Below are 19638 nucleotides of genomic sequence, written 5' to 3' on the forward strand. Positions count from 1 at the left end.
GCTTGCTAGGTATTTCCCCGGACGTTTATTCCTTTCAGCAATCTAGTGAGGTAGTGTTGTCATTCCCATTTATAAATGGGAAGAGGTGACTGGCCTAAGGTCAGAAAGCAGAAAGGAGTCAGATCTGAGCCCAGTTCTGCTGATTCTGAGTCGAGCACTCTGTTATAACTTGTATTCCACTCGGGTCCCCTTACCAAATGCCAGGATCCCTTGTGCTTCCTCACTGGCACCTAGAATTATAAATCAGCAGGTGCCATGCTAGCTCTGTGAGTTTATCTCAGTGCATTCATGCTCTTTGAGGCATTCTTGGTTTTTCTTTCTCTCTCTGCTTGCTCACACCTCATCCAGTCTATCAGCAAGTGATAGGGCTCTAATTCCAAAAGCTATTCCATGTTCATCTGCTTCTGTCTGAGTTTTATCCTATCTACGCTTAGCCTGGTGCCTCCTAACTGAACTTCCTGCTTCAACTCTTGCCCCTCTGCAATCTGTTCTTTACAGGGCAGCCTGAGTGATCCTTTAATGTAAATTAGATCACGTCCCTCCCCTGGTTTATTTAAACCCTTCAGTTGTTGCCCATCACCTTTAGAAGAAAGTCCACACCCTTCCTGTGGCCTGCTGTGACCTGGCACGTGTCTCCCTCCTTGACCTCATGTCCTGTCACTGTCCTTGGCTCACTGCTCTCCAGTCACACTGGCTGTGCTTCCTCTACCACACCAGGCTTGTTTCTGTGATGGGGCCTCGCTCCAGTGCTCTGCACTTAACGCCTGCTTGGCTGCCTCCTTCCCCTCATTCGGGTCTCAGCTCTGATGCCTCTTGAGAGAGACCTTTCCTGATATTCCCCCACCTACCCCATCACTCTTATTTCCTTTATCACACTCATTGTAATCTGTGTCTTGTTAATTATCTGTTTATTATTATCTGTTGTAGACATTGTGATAAAAGCCTCATGATGGCAAAGGCCTTGTGTCTGGTTGTTTATTGTGTCTCCACAACCTGAAATAGTGCCTGGTGCCTCAGTAATTGTTAAAGAATTTGAATGTAGCTATTGAACAGAAACTAGTATCATTCATTTTAAATCTTAATCTGTTGCTTGCAGTTCATTGCTTAAATGGATATCTGTTTTATTTAGCATTTATGATACTTTTCTCTCTTTTAAAAGTAAAATAACTTTTTGGTGAGATAAGGCCCATGAGATACAAATATTGATGGAATATTCTTTCTTGTATGGTTTTGAAAATTAATTAATATGTTAATTTTATATAGTTAATTAATACATTGAATATATAAAACCATTGGACATAAATTTCAAAATATGTGGTTTTTTTCTTTTTTTGTATTTTTTGTATTCTTTGAACGTGGCTTTGTTTTTTAAAAAAATTTTTATTGAAGTATAGTTGATTTGCATTGTTGGTTAGTTTCAAGTGTATAGCACAGAGATTCAGTTACACATACATAAGTATATATGTTCTTCAGATTTTCCTCCCTAATAGGTTATTACAAAATATTGACTATAGTTCCCTGTGCTATACAGTAGGCCATTGTTGGTTATCTATTTTATATATAGTAGTGAGTATATGTTAATCCCAAACATGTATTCCTCCCCTTCTCCCCTTTGGTAACCATAAGTTCGTTTTCAATGTGTGTCTGTTTCTGTTTCATAGATAAGTTCATTTGTATCATATTTTGGATTCTACATATAAGTGATATCATGTGGTTATTTGTCTTTCCTTGTCTGACTTCACTTAGTGTGAAAATCTCTAGGTCCATCCATGTTGCTGCAAATGGCATTATTTCATTCTTTTTTATGGCTGAGTAATATTCCATTGTATATATATATATATATATATATATAGATAGATAGATAGATAGATAGATATAGATAGATATATGACATCTTTATCCATTCATCTGTCAATGGCCATTTAAGTTGCTTCCATTTCTTGGCTATTGTATATAGTGCTGCAGTGAACATTGGGGTGCATATATCTTTTTGAATTATGGTTTTCTCTGGATATATGTCCAGGAGTGGGATTGTAGGATCATATGGTAGCTTTATTTTTAGTTTTTTAAGGAACCTCCATACTGTTCTACATAGAGGCTGTACCAGTTTACATTCCCACCAACAAGGTAGGAGGGTTCCTTTTTCTCCACACCCTTTCCAGCGTTTATTATTTGTAGACTTTTTGATAATGGCCATTCTGACTAGTGTAAGGTGATACATCATTGTAGTTTTGATTTGCATTTCTCGAATAATTAGCAATGCTGAGCATCTTTTCATGTGTCTTTGGCCATCTGTAGGTCTTTGGAGAAATGTCTATTTAGATCTTCTGTCCATTCTTTGATTGGGTTGTTTGATTTTTTGATATTGCACTGTATGAGCCGTTTGTATATTTTGGAGATGAGCCCCTTGTTGGTTGCATTGTTTGCAAATTTTTTATCCCATTCTGTAGGTTGTCTTCTCATTTTGTTCATGGTTTCCTCTGCTGTGCAAAAGCTTTTAAGTTTAATTAGGTCCCATTTGTTTGTTTTTATTTCTGTTACTCTAGGACAGCGGCCCCAACCTTTTTGGCACCAGGGACTGGTTTCGTGGACGACAATTGTTCCACAGACCGGGGTGGGGTGGGGTGGGGTGGGGTGGGGGGATGGTTTCAGGATGATTCAAGCGCATTACATTTATTGTGCACTTTATTTCTATTATTATTACATCATAATATATAATGAAATAATTATACAACTCACCCTAATGCAGAATCAGTGGGAGCCCTGAGCTTGTTTTCATGTAACTAGATGGTCCCATCTGGGGGTGATGGGAGACAGGGACACCCAAAGTGTGTTGCTTATGTCCACTCTACTCCGTGATCTCGTTTTGGTTGCTGTCCCTGCAGAAAACCCTGCTTCACAAGGATAGGATGCTGGAAATGGAAGCAGGCTTTTCAGTGCTTTTGTGGCAATCTCAGAATATCCCGCCTTGACTTTAATCCAGAATGTATGGAGATTTGAAGTTGACTCAAACATACTTTTAAGGCCACCATCATTTGCGATCTCAAGCAGTTGATTCTCTTCTAGCACGGATGAAGTCGATTCACCTGGCTTATTCACAAATGGGTCACGGATCCATACCTTCCCGGTTCAGGAGTCTTTTGTGATTGGGAAGTAATGCTCAGACTCTTTTGAAAGCTGAGATAGGTGATCATGCACTAGTGGGAGAAAGAAGGACCTGGCTCAGTCTCTTTCAAAATCTCTGCTAATGTTTGAAACATGTCAAAAATCCCAATGTTCACTTGTCACCCCCATAATTCCAGTTTGGCTTTGAATACAGCCACTTTATCTGCCAACTTGAACACAGTTGTCATTCTCCTGTGAAGTGACAGATCGAGTTTGCTGAGCAGGTTGAATATGTCACACAGGTAAGCAAGTTTTGCGACCCATTCTGTGTCACTGAAATGTAGTGCCAGTGGTGACTGTTTTTCTAAAAGAAATCTCAGGAGTGGCTCTCGTAACTCAAAAACTCTGGCCAGTGATCTACCTTTAGAAAGCCATCTCACTTCTGTGTGTAAGAGAAGACGTGTATGCTCTGTGTCCATCTCCTCACAGAACTGCACAAACAGATGGGAGTCAAGGGCATGTACTTTAATGTGGTTGATAATGTTAATCACATCCTGCAAAACGTTAAGTTCAGGTGACATTTTTCGGCTAGCCAGCCTTTCTCTACGGATGACACAGTGCGTAGACTCACATTCATAGGCGACCTCTTTGACCCAAGTGGTGAAACCAGAAAGCTGTCCAGTTGTGGCAGGTGCTCCGTCGGCACATATACTGACACAAAATGACCAATTCAGGACTTCCCTGGTGGCGCAGTGGTTAAGAATCCACCTGCCAATGCAGGGGACACGGGTTCAAGCCCTGGTCCAGGAATATCCCACATGCCCATGTGCCACAACTACTGAGCCTGTGACCTAGAGCCTGCGAGCCACAACTACTGAGCCCGTGTGCCACAACTACTGAAGCCTGTGCGCCTAGAGCCCGTTCTCCACAGCAAGAGAAGCCACCACAATGAGAAGCCCATGCACCGCAACGAAGAGTAGCCCCCACTTGCTACAACTAGAGAAAGCCCACGCACAGCAATGAAGACCCAATGCAGCCAAAAGTAAATTAATTAATTAATTAATTTTAAAAAATGACCAATTCAGTTTTCCTGATATGTCCCGATAAGTCCAAAGAGTTGAATAGTTCTGCAGCTGTGGTGTTGGTTGGCAACAAAAGTGCACATAACTTATCCTCATGCACATCCTTCTGAAAAGTATATTGCACAAAAAACAAGCGTTGTTGCCTTGTTGTCAACGTCAGTAGACTCGTCAACGTGGATTGCATACCGCGGTGACTCATTAATCCTCTCTAACAATTGTGTGTCAGTATCCTCTGCTGCTGTTTCATCAGTTCATCTAGTTATGGTGCTAGCTGCAAGAGGAATACATGCCACCTTTTTAACGGCAGCCTCTCCTAAAAGTTCCCGACAGATGTCCTTAGCAGCAGGCAGGATCAGCTCTTCACCAATATAGTAAAGGGCTTCTTAGCTTTAGCAATGTGGTTGGGCACTAAGAAAGATGCTCTCAGTGCAGACACATTTGATGAAGTTGTGACCTTCAATAATTGCTTCTGTTCTTCGTGTTCATGTTCTTTTCTTTTGAAAAACTCCAAAGGCTTGTCTTTCAATGCAGGGTGCTTGGTCTCCATGTGGCGAAGCAGTTGAAGGTTTCATGGCTTTGTTGGATAGCCAGTTGCCACATATTATACAAAAGCAGGCTTGGAGAATGTGAATAACCTGTTGCAATGAACCCGTAATTATGTAGGACTCTTGGTATTTTCTTTTAAATCCAGCTTTCTTTCTGTTGGCAGTCTTAGAGTCTTCTGCCGTCTCATCATTGGGTCTTTCCCCATTTTCAAAGAAGCTCTCCAGAGACGTTTGTTTTTTATGCATTTTGGCTAGGGTTAGCTTGTGGGCTTACCAAAACTCCGACTGAGACAAGTGTGCAGTGCGGGAAGGAGGCACAATGGAAGTGGTAAATAAAATAATGGGTGGGCCACGCGTGGACTAAATAAGTTTTGGATTCTGACTCAAAGCCTGCCACTAGATGCAGCTGTACAATTGAAGTACAGCAACTCACTTGCCACTATAAAGCCTGCCACCAGATGCAGCTTAATTGTCACTTGTCACTCACTGATAGGGTTTTGATATGAGTCTGCAAGCAATTGATTTATTATGGTCTCTGCAGTCAGACCTCTCTGCTAATGATAATCTGTATTTGCAGCCACTCCCCAGTGCTAGCATCACTGCCTCAGCTCCACCTCAGATCATCAGGCATTAGATTCTCATAAGGAGCATGCAGCTTAGATCCCTTGCATGCACAGTTCAGGGTAGGGTTTGTGCTCCTATGAGAATCTAATGCTGCTGCTGACCTGACAGGTGTGAGCGAAGGGGAGCGGCTGTAAATACGGATGAAGCTTCGCTCACTCCCCCGCTGCTCACCTCCCGCTGTGCGACCAGGTTCCCCCCCTGCTGTGCGAGCCGGGGGGGGGGGGGGGGGGGGGGGGGGGGGGGTTGGGGACTCGGGGACTCGTGCTCTAGGAGACAGATCCAAAAAGATATAGCTGCAATTTATGTCAAAGAGTGTCCTGCTTATGTTTTCCTTTAGGAGTTTTGTGGTACCTGGTCTTACAGTTAGGTCTTTAATCCATTTTGAATTTATTTTTGTGCATGGTGTTAGAGAATGTTCTAATTTCGTTCTTTTACATGTAGCTGTCCAGTTTTCCCAGCACCACTTATTGAAGAGACTCTCTTTTCTCCATTGTATATTCCTGCCTCCTTTGTCATAGGTTAATTGAGCATAGGTGCGTGTGTTTATTTCTGGGCTTTCTATCCTGTTCCATTGATCTACATGTCTGTTTTTGTGCCAGTACCATACTGTTTTGATGACCATAGCTTTGTAGTATAGTCTGAAGTCAGGGAGCCTGATTTCTCCAGCTCTGTTTTTCTTTCTCAGGATTGCTTTGGCTACTCAGGGCCTTTTGTATTTCCATACAGATTTAAAAATTTTTGTTCTAGTTCTGTGAAAAATGTCATTGGTAATTTGATAAGGATTGCATTGAATCTGTAGATAGCCTTGGGTAATACAGTCATTTTGACAATATTGATTTTTCCAATCCAAGAGCATGGTGTATCTTTCCATCTGTTTGTGTCATCTTTGATTTCTTTCATCAGCATCTTATAGTTTTCGGAGTACAGGTCTTTTATCTCCTTAGGTAGGTTTATTGCTAGGTATTTTTTTTTTTGATGTGATGGTAAATGGGATTGTTGCCTTAATTTCTCTTTCTGATCTTTTGTTGCTAGTGTATAGAAATGCAGCAAATTTCTGGGTATAATTTTGTATCCTGCAACTTCACCAAATTCATTGATGAGCTCTAGTAGTTTTTTGGTAGCATCTTCAGGATTTTATATGTATCGTGTCATAATTATCTGTTGCTTGCAGTTCACTGTTTAAATGGATATATGTTTTATTTAGCATTTATGATACTTTTCTCTGTTTTAGAAATAACTTTGGTGAGGTAAGGCCTATGAGGATACAAACATTGATGGAATATTCTTTTTTGTATGGTTTTGAAAATTAATTAATATATGTTAATTTTTCATAGTTAATTAATACTTACATTGAATATATAAAACCACTGGACATATTTCAAAATATGGGTAGTTTTTTTTTCTTTAAATACCTTTTGCTTTGGAAGGCACTTTGAGCACAATTTGATGAAATACCCTTCTTTTTACCAGTAGGTGGCGCTCTTGGTCATGGTTACTATTGTTACAAAACAAGATTTTAGAATTTTAAAGAGAACAGCTTTTAAAAATTAACATTTCTTTGTTTTCCAGTTCAGTTGAGCAGTAGACCGTTCAAACAGCATAATCACTAAAATATGTGTCTTAGATGAGGACAACTTATTGTAGCAGTAGTTATCCAAAACATTGAGCAGAACAGGGTGTCTGTATGTACCTACATATTGGTTAAATTTTATCAGGGAAGTTGACCCCAAGTGACATGTAACTGTATCATTCCAGCCATTGAGCTGGTTGTTCATGGGGTGGATACCCTAAGCAGCAGAAGTTACAGACTGACGGTCAAGGAAGATGAAAGAGAGAAGCAGCAAGACAATCAGACAAGAAAAGTGGAAACAGGAGGAGGAATGAATGGAAAGGGGGTCTTTGAGAGTCGGCTTGCTCTGTGGTGATGCTGCTGATTACAATGAGCCTTTCCTTTTGCCACTAAGAGACAGTGCTTTTTAATTTTCCCCAACATCGTTCTTATATGTTGTCTCTGCCATTGCAGGAACTTTGTTAGAATTTCAGTATATGGAAACACTGTCTGTGTTCCAACTGGTGTATATTCCAGAGGTCTCAGTGTAAATGCAGGACCAGAATATTGCATGTCAGTCAGTCAGCCAGCCGTACTCTTAATGACTCCTGAACTCTCATGGACTTCTAAAGTAAGTTTTGCCTTCTTTCTTTCAATGATTTATGTACCATTTTTGGTTTAGTACATTCAAAGGAGAAAAACTACATGTAGTAGTCTTACATGAGGTGAAAGAGGCCTTATACTTATTTCATTTACTAGAGAGAAAAATAGCGAGTAGCATGTTTATCCACAGTGATGCTGCATGGCAAGAAATAGATCTTTTATCTTGTCTAAAGACTAGTTATGAAACAGTGGATTTTTGATATGATTTGGTTATAACTGAATAAATTACATATGACTGATATCACTGCTCAATTTACTTACTTTTATTTATTTCATGTCTCTGTCTTTTAAATGTAGGCTCCCTAAGGTCTTTGTTTTGTTCATGTTTGTACCCCCAGGACCTGCCATGTGATGGGCTTTAATAAATATTTGTCAAATGAAGGGCTAAATTAATGAATGGGGAGTAGGAATGCAGCACACCTCACTTGAATATTTTTCTAACACTGTATTTGTTACAATTAATTTATGTAGTACCTTCCAAAGAGCTCAGGAAATAGAGTGTTCACATACATTTTCATTTATTCTCAAGCCAACTGAGATAGGAAAGAACAGATATATATGCCAATATAACGTGTTAAAAGTGGCCATCTTAGGCAAAGAAATAGTTAAAAATTGGCAGAGGAAAACAGAGCGATAGGAATCAAAAAAAATGTATCATTTGACTTCCAATCAGTGCTTTCCCTGATAGGCCAGTAGTTTTTAGAATTTGAAATGTTGGAGAATCTTTCTGGCTTTTTTTTTTTAACTTGTTATTGAAGTGTAACATATAAACAGAAGTACATAAATCCTAAGAGGACTGCTTCATTGAATTTTTAAGACTTGATTTTTTTTTTAGAGCAGTTTTAGGTTCACAGCAAAACTGAGGGCTAGTAGAGGGATTCCCCATACACCCCCTGCTCACACACGTGCATCGCCTCCCCCAGCATCCACATCCCCCGCCAGAGTAGGACAGTTGTTATAGGTGATGAACCTGCACTGATACATCATAATCACCCCAAGTCTAACACCACGGCTCACTCTTGGTGTTGTATGTTCTGTGGATTTGGACATATGTTTAATGACTTTTGTCATTATGGTACCATGCAGAGTATTTTTACTGCCCCCAAACTTCTCTGTGATTTGATGAACTTTTTTCAAAAGGAAAATACCCATGCAGTTAGCATTCATATTAAGAAAAGACATTGTCATTGGCACCTCACCAGGAGTAATTACTAACTTGATTTCTAACTGCGTAGATTCGTTTTTTCTGTTTTTGTACTCTGTGTGACTGACTTCTTTGGGTCTGGCTTCTTTCATTCTTTTCATTTACTGTGATATTTGTGATACCTATGTTACTGCATGTAGTTGGAGTTTGTTTATTCTCATTGCTGTGAACCTCAGAAAATTTGTCCCTTTTACTTTATCTAACAAGAAATATTAAAGACTTGTGCGGTGCTCTGGGCAGAATATAATTATTAGGCAGCTATAAAATCTACTGTCCTCTTCTGTAATAGCAGAAGATTAGTCCCATGAGTTTGGTCAGAGATTTTGGAAACTAATAGAGAACACAAATATTTGAACACCATAATTACATACGTATGTGCTGTGGAGATCAGTTGAATCAGTTGTATGTAGTAGCAGAAATTTTGTCAGGGTGAAGTTAATTGTTTTGCTGTTAGATCAGCTCATAATGTCAGCAACAAAAATCCAAACTCTTCTTCACTGGCCCCTAAGATAGTCTGATATTCCCCTACTTTTCCTTAAAATATTTTAACTTTCAGTTTGTTGTTTCCCAGGAAGCACCATGGCTGTCGTGATTCCTGCGTTGCTGCGAGGCTTTGTGGGGGCCATCTGCACTCAGGCTGCTTCGAGTAGACTGACACCCAGCGCTTTGCGCCACCTTACTCTAAGCAGGTGAGTTGTCACCTTCAGTGTCATTTGAGGTTGATTTTCAAAAAGACCTGACCTGCTGATGATCATGGGAGGCGTATTGTAACATCTTGCTTACATGTGCATGCTATCAGTGGATCGTTAAGCTTTAGTTAGATGTGCAGATTTTCATGGGCCACTTTCTGGGATCCATGATGTTATATTGTATTGTGGATAGTCATGCTGTTGCTTTCCAGCTACAGGTATGACAGGTATCGGATAGTCACGATAATTACTAGTGTAATTAATTTTCAGGAGGATAATACTTAATAACCTAATTTTACTTTCTATTAAAGCGTAATGAAATCCAAAAGGAAAACTGATCACTTGGAGAGAACTGCAGATGTCGTTCGCCGGGAGGTTTGTACCTTGGGCCAGGGCAGGTTCTCCTCGCTGGCAGGTGGCACGCAGTTAGGACTGGCTTACTGAGAGGGCATTACATGAGCTTCATCCCTGTGAAGACAGTCAGGGCAAGTTTGTTATTTTTCTCTTCAGAACTTTTCTGAACAGGGCATATGACAACTGATTTGAAAAGATGACAGCAAAGTACTCAAATTGTTCCCTTTAAACTTGGAATGGATGGATTTTTTCTTTTTAAATAAATAAATTTATTTATTCATTCATTTTGGGCTGTGTTGGGTCTTTGTTGCAGCACGCGGGCTTTCTCTAGTTGTGGTGAGTGGGGGCTATACTTCGTTGCGGTGCGTGGGCTTCTCATTGCGGTGGCTTCTCTTGTTGTGGAGAACAGGCTCTAGGCACATGGGCTTCAGTAGTTGTGGCACGTAGGCTCAGTAGTTGTGGCTCGTGGGCTCTAGAGCACGGGCTCAGTAGTTGTGGCGCACAGGCTTAGTTGCTCCGTGGCATGTGGGATCTTCCTGGACCAGGGATTGAACCCACGTCCCTGAATTGGCAGGCAGATTCTTAACCACTGCACCGCCAGTGAAGTCCTGATGGATTTGTTTTTGTTGAAGGAAGTGTAGCAGCAATGGAGGGAACTATCCTCACAGGCATAAGGTTTAAGGTTTAAGGTTATATTTTAGGGATAGAACTTCTTTTAGAGCCTACATTTTATGAGTAGCTTGCTTTTTCTTTCTTTTGTTTTTTTGGGCACCATGTCTCAAAGTCCTTGTTCTTATCCCTACTTTAGAACAACTTCCTATTTCATCAAAAGGGAGAAAGCACTAACATCTGAGAAAGGAACGTGGACGAGCTCTTGTTACCCCTTCCCATGTGCAGATTATTTTCCTCCATATTCAGACCATAGAAGGGCTAATCCACCAACCTGAAGGGGTGTCGAGGGCTGGGAAATAAAGGATCCTCACCCTTTATCTCCGTGAGTAACCCCATTTTCTTTTAAAAGTGTCAGTTGGATATTTGATTTTGCTTTTGAGTGGTTCTTCACGTATTTGGAAATACTTAGCTTAGTTTTGTAAGTGTATTTAAACTAACAGTTAGAAAACTATTTCATATAAGGAAGGACTATACACTTCTATAAACATGGTCAGAAATTGCATTGTCGCAGTAGTTTAATTTTTAGTGTTAATAATAGAATATACTTTAATGTAAAAGATTATTATTTAGGCCCCACCCTCAAGCTTATTCTACTTTCAGAAAATTGCTTTGGGGCCAAGAGTGGTGTGTTTGTGGATTCAGCTTTAAGCCAATGTGTTTTTGAGGAGTTTATGTAGAGTAGTTCAGCATAATAGATTTATGGCTGTGTGGGAAAATATGCTTTTCCCGCTGATGATAAATCTGAAAACTCTTTTTTTTGGTTTGTTCAACACGCAAAAATGCTGACTCTGTAAAAGTGAGATTTGTTAGAATTTTTTTTTTTAAAGTGAAACCTTGCCAGCTTTGAAGAAAAAGCAGTTTATTTAACAGGTTTGGACTGTACTCTCTTCTGTTGTATTTTGAGGCAGGTAGAATTACGAGTTGGGTTTGGCAAACTTTTCATAAGGAGCCAGATAGTATGTTAGGCTTCCAGGGCCACCCTGTCTCAGTTACAACTACAAAACTCTGCCTTTGTAGTGTGAAGATAGCCCTAGGCAACATGTAAACAGATTGTTGTGTCTGTGTTCCAGTAAGACGGCATTCACCAGAACACTCAGATTTGGCCTGTGGGTCGATTGTAATTTGCCAATCCCTGACTTCAAATTTTACAGGACAGAATTTCTGAGACTTCTGAGGGGTTATTTTGAGCCAAGTTTAAGAAAACTGCACAGAAAGTTAATGAAAACTCCAGTGGTGTGGTTGAGCAGTTGAGAGTTGTAATGCCTGGAAGTCAGAGAATTACAGGGTAATTCCAGCCATGGTATCAGCTAGGTGGGAGATTTTCCAGTTGCACCTCCCCTCCTTCTCTGTTTCTCATTTCTGCTCCTCTACCACACAGAATGAGAGTGGGGTGCTGGGGGGTGGAGCTGGATAAGCCAGGTGGTGCCTGGAACCACGTCCTTAGTGGTGTAAGGTCATCAGGGGCTCACCTGCATCCCTCGAGAGTGCAGGTCCTAGCCATGGAACAGGCGCTCAGCTTGGACTTGTGGAAATGACCAGCACCTCTGGTCAGGCCAGACCACTTTCTCCTCTCTTGTCTGCAGACCCTGCCTTCCCTTTGTACGGCTAGCATACTGCACAAAACTCTCCATGCGTCATTTGCCCTTCAGTTCCAGCCTGTGAGACAGCCTAAGGATAGCTTGGCATCTCCATGTTACAGCAGAGGCAGCAGAGCCTGGGGCCAGAGGGAAGCTCCAGGTCTCTGATTCCTAGGCCAAAGGACCCTGCTGCTTCCTGGCGTGGGTCCAGAATGGAGCTCTCACCCGCCCGGAAGTGTCCTTTCCTTACTAGGCCTGGGGTTCCCTCTGGAGAATTTACTGAATGACCATATTATGATGTTAATATTTCTTACTTGGGGCTGTAACTGTAAGCTGTCTGGAGTCCTGCTGATGAGGGAAACTGAGCTCTGAACTGAATGACATTTGACTGTGGTGCTGTGGCTAGGACTTACAAAACTATGTTGAATAAAAGTGGCAAGAGTGGGGCTTCCCCGGTGGCGCAGTGGTTGAGAGTCTGCCTGCCGATGCAGGGGACACAGGTTCGTGCCCCGGTCCGGGAAGATCCCACATGCCGCGGAGCGGCTGGGCCCGTGAGCCATGGCCGCTGAGCCTGCGCGTCCGGAGCCTGTGCTCCGCAACGGGAGAGGCCACAGCAGTGAGAGGCCTGTGTACCGCAAAAAAAAAAAAAAAAAGTGACAAGAGTGGACATCCTTGTCTTGTTCCTGATCTTAGAGGAAATGCTTTTAGTTTTTCACTGTTGAGTATGTTTGCTGTGGGTTTGTCATATATGGCCTTTATTATGTTGAGGTAGATTCCCTCTATGCCCACTTTCTGGAGAGTTTTTTTTATCATAAATGGATGTTGAATTTTATCAAAAGCTTTTTCTGCATCTAATGAGATGATCATATGGTTTTTATTCTTCAGTTTGTTAATATGGTGTATCACACTGATTGATGTGTCTATATTGAAGAATCTTTGCATCCCTGGGATAAATCCCACTTGGTCCTGGTGTATGATCCTTTTAATATATTGTTGGATTTGGTTTGCTAATATTTTGTTGAGGATTTCTGCATCTCTATTCATCAGTGATACTGACCTGTAATTTTCTTTTTTTGTGGTATCTTTGTCTGGTTTGGTAGCAGAGTGATGGTGGCTTCATAGAATGAGTTTGGAAGTGTTTCTTTCTCTGCAGTTTTTTGGAATAGTTTCAGAAGGATAGATGTTAACTCTTCCCTATTTTAATTTAATTTAATTTTTTTATTGGCATATAATTGCTTTACAATGTGTTAGTTTCTGCTGTACAGTGAAGTGAATCAGATATATGTATACATATATCCCCTCCCTCTTGGACCTCTTCTCTAAATATTTGATAGAAGTCGCCTGTGAAGCCATCTGGTCCTGGACTTTTGTGTTCTGGAGTTTTTAAATCATAGATTCAATTTCAGTACTTGTAATTGATCTGTTCATATTTTCTGTTTCTTTCTGGTTCAGTCTTGGGAGATTGTACCTTTTTAAGAATTTGTCCATTTCTTCTAGGTTGTCCATTTTATTGGCATGTAGTTGCTTGTAGTAGTCTCATGTGATCCTTTGTATTTCTGTGGTGTCTGTTGTAAATTCTCCTTTTTTGTTTCAAATTTTGATTTGGGCCCTCTCCCTTTTTTTCTTGATGTGTCTTGCTAAAGGCTTATCAATTTTGTTTATCTTTTCAAAGAAGCAGCTTTTAATTTCATTGATCTTTTCTGTTTTCTTACTCTCTATTTCATTTATTTCTGCTCTGCTCTTTATGATTTCTTTCCTTCTTGGTGTTTTGTTCTTTCTCTAGTTGCTTTAGGTGTAAAGTTAGGTTGTTTGAGACTTTTCTTGTTTCCTGAGGGAAGCTTGTATTGCTATAAACTTCCCTTTCAGAACGGCTTTTGCTATGTCCCACAGGTTTTGGATCATCATGTTTTTGTTTTCATTTGTGTTTAGGTATTTTTTGATTTCCTCTTTGATTTCTTCAGTGATCTGTTGGTTGTTTAGTAGCATATTGTTTAGCCTCCACATGTTTATGTTTTTTGCAGTTATTTCTTGTTGATTTCTAATCTCATAGCATTGTGGTTGGAAAAGATACTTGACATGATTTCAGTTTTCTTAAATTTACTGAGGCTGGCTTTGTGGCCCAGCATGTGATCTGTCCTAGAGAATGTTCCATATGCGCTTGAAAAGAATGTGTATTCTGCTGCTTTCAGATGGAATGCTCTGTAAATATCAGTTAAGTCCGTCTGGTCTAATGTGTCATTTAAGGCCTGTGTTCCCTTATTGATTTTCTGTCTGGTTGATCTGTCCATTGATGTAAGTGGGATGTTAAAGTCTCCCACTATTATTATGTAACTGTCAATTTCTTTTATTTCTGTTAACATTTGCCTTATATATTGAGGTGCTCGTGTGTTGGGTGCATATATATTTACAATTGTTATATCTTCTTCTTGGATTGATGCCTTGATCATTATGTAGTATATTTCTTTGTCTCTTGTAACAGTCTTTATTTAAAAGTCTATTTTGTCTGATATGAGTATTGCTACTCCAGCTGTCTTTTGATTTCCATTCACATGGAATACCTTTCTCCATCCCCTCAGTTTCAGTCTGTATGTGTCTCTAGATCTGAAGTGGGTCTCTTGTAGACAGCATATGTATGGGCCTTGTTTTTGTATCCATTCAGCCAGTCTGTGTCTTTTGGTTGGAGAATTTAATCTGTTTACTTTTAAGGTAATTATCCATATTTATGTCCTTATTGCCATTTTATTAATTTTGGATTTGTTTTATTAGGTCTTTTTTCTTCCTTTCCTCTTTTGTTCTCTTCTTGTGTGATTGATTATCTTTCATGTTGTTTTTGGATTCCTTTTTCTTTTTCATGTATATATCTATTACAGATTTTTCATTTGTGGTTACCATAAGGTTTTGATATAGCAGTCTGTATATATACATGATTGTTTTAAATTGCTGGTCTCTTAATTTCAAATGCATTTCATATATCCTGCCCTTGTACTCTCCTCCTCATGATTACTGGTTTTGATACCATATTTGTGTGTGGATGATTTCCTACTCTTACTATATGTTTGCCTTTACCAGTGAGCTTTCCTCTTTCATAATTTTCTTGTTTCTAGTTGTGGCCTTTTCTTTTCCACTTAGAGAAATTCCTGCAGTATTTGTTATAAAGCTGGTTTGGTGGTGCTGAATTCTTTTAGCTTTGCTTGTTTGTAAACTTTTGATTTCTCCGTCAGATCTGATGAGAGCCTTGCTGGGTAGCGTATTCTTGGTTGTAGGTTTTTCTCTTTCATCACTTTAATTATATTACGTCACTCCCTTCTGGCCTGCGGTATTTCTGCTGATAAATCAGCTGATAGTCTTATGGGGATTCCCTTGTATGTTATTTATTGCTTTTCCCTTATTGCTTTTAATATTTTCTCTTTGTCTTTAATTTTTGTCAATTTGATTACTGTGTGTCTAGGTATGTTCCTCCTTGGGATTAATACTTTTTTAATTGTACTAGTGTACTTCTTTTAGAAGCCTATGCCTTATCCTACAAATGCCTTATGTGTATTGTTGCCTGTTGTTTACAAAGCCCTCGATTAGACAATAAGTTGTTACTTGATTCTCCCAGCCACCCTGGTGCTTATCCCCATTTCACAGGTGAGGAAAGTAAGGTTTCAGAGATTTAGATAGGATGACCCTGCTTTCTGTTTGCCTGGGGTAGTCCTGGCTTATAACTCTTCCTCTGGTATAATTGTCAGTAGCACCCCCTTTTCACCTTCACAAGGGCCCTGTTTTGGCTGATAAATTACATTGTTGGCCTAAGTTTAAAGGACTTGTTCAAGTAAATGGAGAACTCAGCCCTTGAACTCAGATCCTTGTTATCAAATTGGGCTTTCTTTCTAATATAGCAGAGGATCATGACACTCGATTTAGACAAAGTTCAATTCAGCAACAAAATGGGAGGTAAATTTCACACAGCCATATCTCTGTTCCAGATCAAAACTTCACTTAGTATTACCGGGCATAACAAACACGGGAGTTACTACTGACACAATAAAACCAAATGACTGGGCTTCTGAGTCAGAGACATTTGGGGATCCTATGAGTCCCATTGCTGGTTATTGAGTGCTGAGAATCTGCTTGACTTTGGGTTTTGCTGAGGCTTGGATTTGAGTGGAATAGGCTGCTTAGTTGGAGAGCTGGATCGTGTTCTGAGTTTAACTCTTAACACTTCTCTGCTAGTCATCTCCTGTACATTTGGGGAAGGTTGTGTGCTGGAGCGGCCTTCTTCAAGTTGGGAGGTGGGCGGGGGGCATCTTTTTAATATGGACTGTTTCCCAGCAGTTGGACAGCTAATTTGCTTCGACTGATGGTCAGAGAACCTTTTAGAGATTATCCAGATTGAGATGAACAGTACTTGGCATTCACGGCACTGTCAGTTCTGACAGAGCAGAGAGTGGTGGGGAGACCTCAGGCACCTAGAGGCAGCTGGGGGCTTGTGGGGGGGTGGGCCCCAGTCTCTTGGAGAATCTCCCAGGGGGATGCAGTCTGATGGCTCTGGCAGCTGGCCTCCAGCTCCTCAGGTACCCAGCACCCTGCTGTGAGTGGAGGCCTACGAAGAGGGAAGCCACTGTAGCCACAGAACCTGGCATAGTGCTGACGTGACATAGGCACTCAGTACCTATTTCATTGAGTAGAATAAACAAGTGTTACTCCCACTGTGGACAAAGAATGTCGCCTGCCCATTTCAGTAAACAAAGGATATTGGGACCATCAAGCCATCAGCCACTGTAGCCACCATCCCCCATGGTGCACACTGAGGGGATTCAGGATGGAGAAAAGCAGGATACTGGCCCTAGATAGCCAAGGTGCATATTCAAAGGAATGATTTCAATAAGCTCAGACTCTTGCATCTTCCCATACATAGAGAAGCACTAAATTCATTAACTTGAGATGTCTGTTTTTTCTTTAATTAGTAGTAATCTTTTTTTTTTTTTTTTTTTTTTGCGGTATGCGGGCCTCCCACTGTTGTGGCCTCTCCCGTCGCGGAGCACAGGCTCTGGACGCGCAGGCCTAGCGGCCATGGCTCACGGGCCCAGCCACTCCGCAGCATGTGGGATCCTCCCGGACCAGGGCACGAACCCGGGTGCCCTGCATCGGCAGGCGGACTCTCAACCACTGCGCCACCAGGGAAGCCCTAGCAGTAATCTTTTGATGGTTGATTACCTGGGTTTTTGCAGAAACTCCTATATATCCTGGCTCCTCCCTTACCTCTTTGGACCAGTATCTCAGAGCTATCTGAGAGGCTGTATCCTAAACTTAAGTCTGCAGTAAGTCCACAGAATAAAGTATAATTCTCAACTTTTAGGTTGTGTATTTTTTTTCACTCGACACCTCTTCTGTGGCTGATTACCTGTACTGCCTTGGATGAGTCCCTTTGTAAAGTAGGGACAGTGATGATATGCAGATAAGGCCTGTGAAAATGAGAACTTGCCTCACCTGCTACTTCTTAACTAGACCTAGAACTTAACTTGTTAGTGTCTAAAATATATAGTGTCATTGCTTTTCACGGACACACTTTTTTTCAACAAATTAAGTAATCTAAGAGGTGGCTCTTTTCCATTTTTCCGTTAGGGGATCCAATCAAATGAAACAGACATGCATTGAGTGCCTGCTGTAACCTAGCCCCATTCCAGGTGTGGGGAATACAGCAGTGCATGAGGCAGGTAAAGCCCCTGAGGTATGTGGGACAGGTAAACCAGAAAATGTCAGATGTGATAAACACTATGAAGGAAATAAAACAGGGTAATGGGGTCATGGGGGTTGGGAGGGTTATTTCCTATTGGTTTGTAACGTTTGGGCTGAGACTCGAATAAGGAGGAAAGCCAGCCAGCCTAGTGCACAGCATTCCTGGCAGAGGGACTGGAGAGTGCAGAGACCTTGAGGCAGGAACGAGCTCCGCGTGTTCAGAGAAGGTGATAGATGAGAGGTGGGAGGGCCAAGGTCATGGAAACTGCTGTGGCCTTGGACAAGGAGTTGGGGTTTTATTCTCAGGGCGACAAGGTTTAAAGCAGGGAAATGACGTGTGGTTTACATTGTAAGTGGGTCATCTATTGGCTCGGTAGAGCTCTGGGCTTCTGCGGTGCTTTGACACCAAGTTGGAGGCTACTGACATAGTCCGCGGAGAGATGACGGTGGCTTAGGGTAGCGTGGTGGGGTTGTGGGTGGGGCTGATGGGATTCACAGGTGGGGCAGGGGGCGTACAGCTAGTGAGAGGACAGGAGACCAAGAGACTTCTAGTTTGGGATTTGAATCATCGGGGTAGATGATGGTGGTGGCACATATTTACTAAAATAGAGAAGAACAAGTTTGGAGGAGGGGGATAAAGAGCTCAGTTTGGGGATAATCTGGGGCGGGAGGTAGATGGAGTTACAGATGAGACAAGATCAGCCATGAGCTTTGTCACCTCACATCAGCTGTTCAGTGTGGGTCATGGCTACATGGAGATTCATTATAGTATTTTTACTAGTTTTGTGTATGTTTGACGTTTTCCATAATAAAAAGGAAGAAACTTTGAGAGATAAAAGAGTTCTATGTTGGGTGTTTTGTTTGAAATGGAAATTGAAGTCAGCAGTTGGGTATACGAGATTGGAGTTCACTGCTGGAGATGAAAAGTTTAAGCCACATAGAGAGGAGAGGGAGAGGGCCTGGCACTCAGCCTGGGGCATGTCAACATCTAGAGGTCAAGCAGGAGAGGAAGGGCCAGCGGAGGAGATGGGGAAGCAGGGGCTGACCAGGCAGGCGGGCGATCAGCAGGTGTTGGTGAAGCCAGGAGGAAAAGTGTTTCCGGGAGGGAGCAGCCAACCACGTGGAAGTCTGCTGGGAGGCCGTCACTGGATATAGCAGAGTGGATAGCGGGCCACCGGAGTGGCTGGCTTCAGTGTCAGTGCATCGCTGAGCGTGAACGCCTGACGGATGTGTTGGGGAGAGGGTGGAAATAGGGAAGTGGAGCCAGGACCATGTATCCCTCTGAAATTTTTTATGTGGATGGTAGCAGAGAAATGGGGTAACAGCTGGATTAAGCGAGAGGCTTGTTTTAATTGTTATGTTTTGAGAAGCAGCAAAGCACAGTGGTCAAGTGCCTGGATTCAAATCTTGGCTTTGCCACTTACTAGCTCTGGGACCTCAGTTTTCTCCCATATAAAATGGGGATGATAGCAATACCCACCTCTTCGGGTTGTTGTGATGATGGAATGAATGCTGTACGTGGAGTGGCTAGCCCGTGGTGAGCGCTGTGTGTAGGCGTTTGCTGCCGGTGTCCTTATGTGAGGCGGCAGACCCGAACGCTCGAGTGTGTTGTCATGGAGACAGGGGAGCGGGGAGTGATGCATGAGAGAGTGAAGGCTTGAGGGGGCAGAGAGCAGACTCAGCCCAGGTGGATGGGTGAGTCTTTGGGAGGAGCAGGGAGAGCGCATTGTCACAGCAGGCCGTGGTGTTGACGGCACACACCGCTGAAGAGGTTATACAGTTGACAGCATTGTGTGGTCTTTCCTTGTCAGTAATTTACTTCAGTAAAACCATTTTCTTTTGATCAGATTCCT

The 19638-nt window shown here is 41.8% G+C and overlaps 1 protein-coding gene across 3 annotated transcripts in view; it reads left to right on the top strand.

The window, feature by feature from the left end:
* Positions 1–19638, top strand: part of OXNAD1 (oxidoreductase NAD binding domain containing 1) — a 58518-nt gene that overhangs the window by 2843 nt on the left and 36037 nt on the right. For 2 of the 3 annotated variants that reach the window (XM_029214574.1, XM_029214576.1), the window contains exons 2-4: positions 7380–7536; positions 9344–9461; positions 9773–9836. In XM_029214574.1, coding sequence (XP_029070407.1) covers positions 9352–9461; positions 9773–9836 — 174 coding nt within the window. In that variant the 5' untranslated portion in view covers positions 7380–7536; positions 9344–9351. The remainder of the gene's footprint in view (positions 1–7379; positions 7537–9343; positions 9462–9772; positions 9837–19638) is intronic. The other variant, XM_029214575.1, reaches the window with a different exon arrangement.

This window comes from Monodon monoceros, unplaced genomic scaffold (genome assembly GCF_005190385.1).
Source record: "Monodon monoceros isolate NGI ecotype Baffin Bay Population unplaced genomic scaffold, NGI_Narwhal_1 Super_Scaffold_11, whole genome shotgun sequence".
Taxonomy (NCBI): Eukaryota; Metazoa; Chordata; class Mammalia; order Artiodactyla; family Monodontidae; genus Monodon; species Monodon monoceros.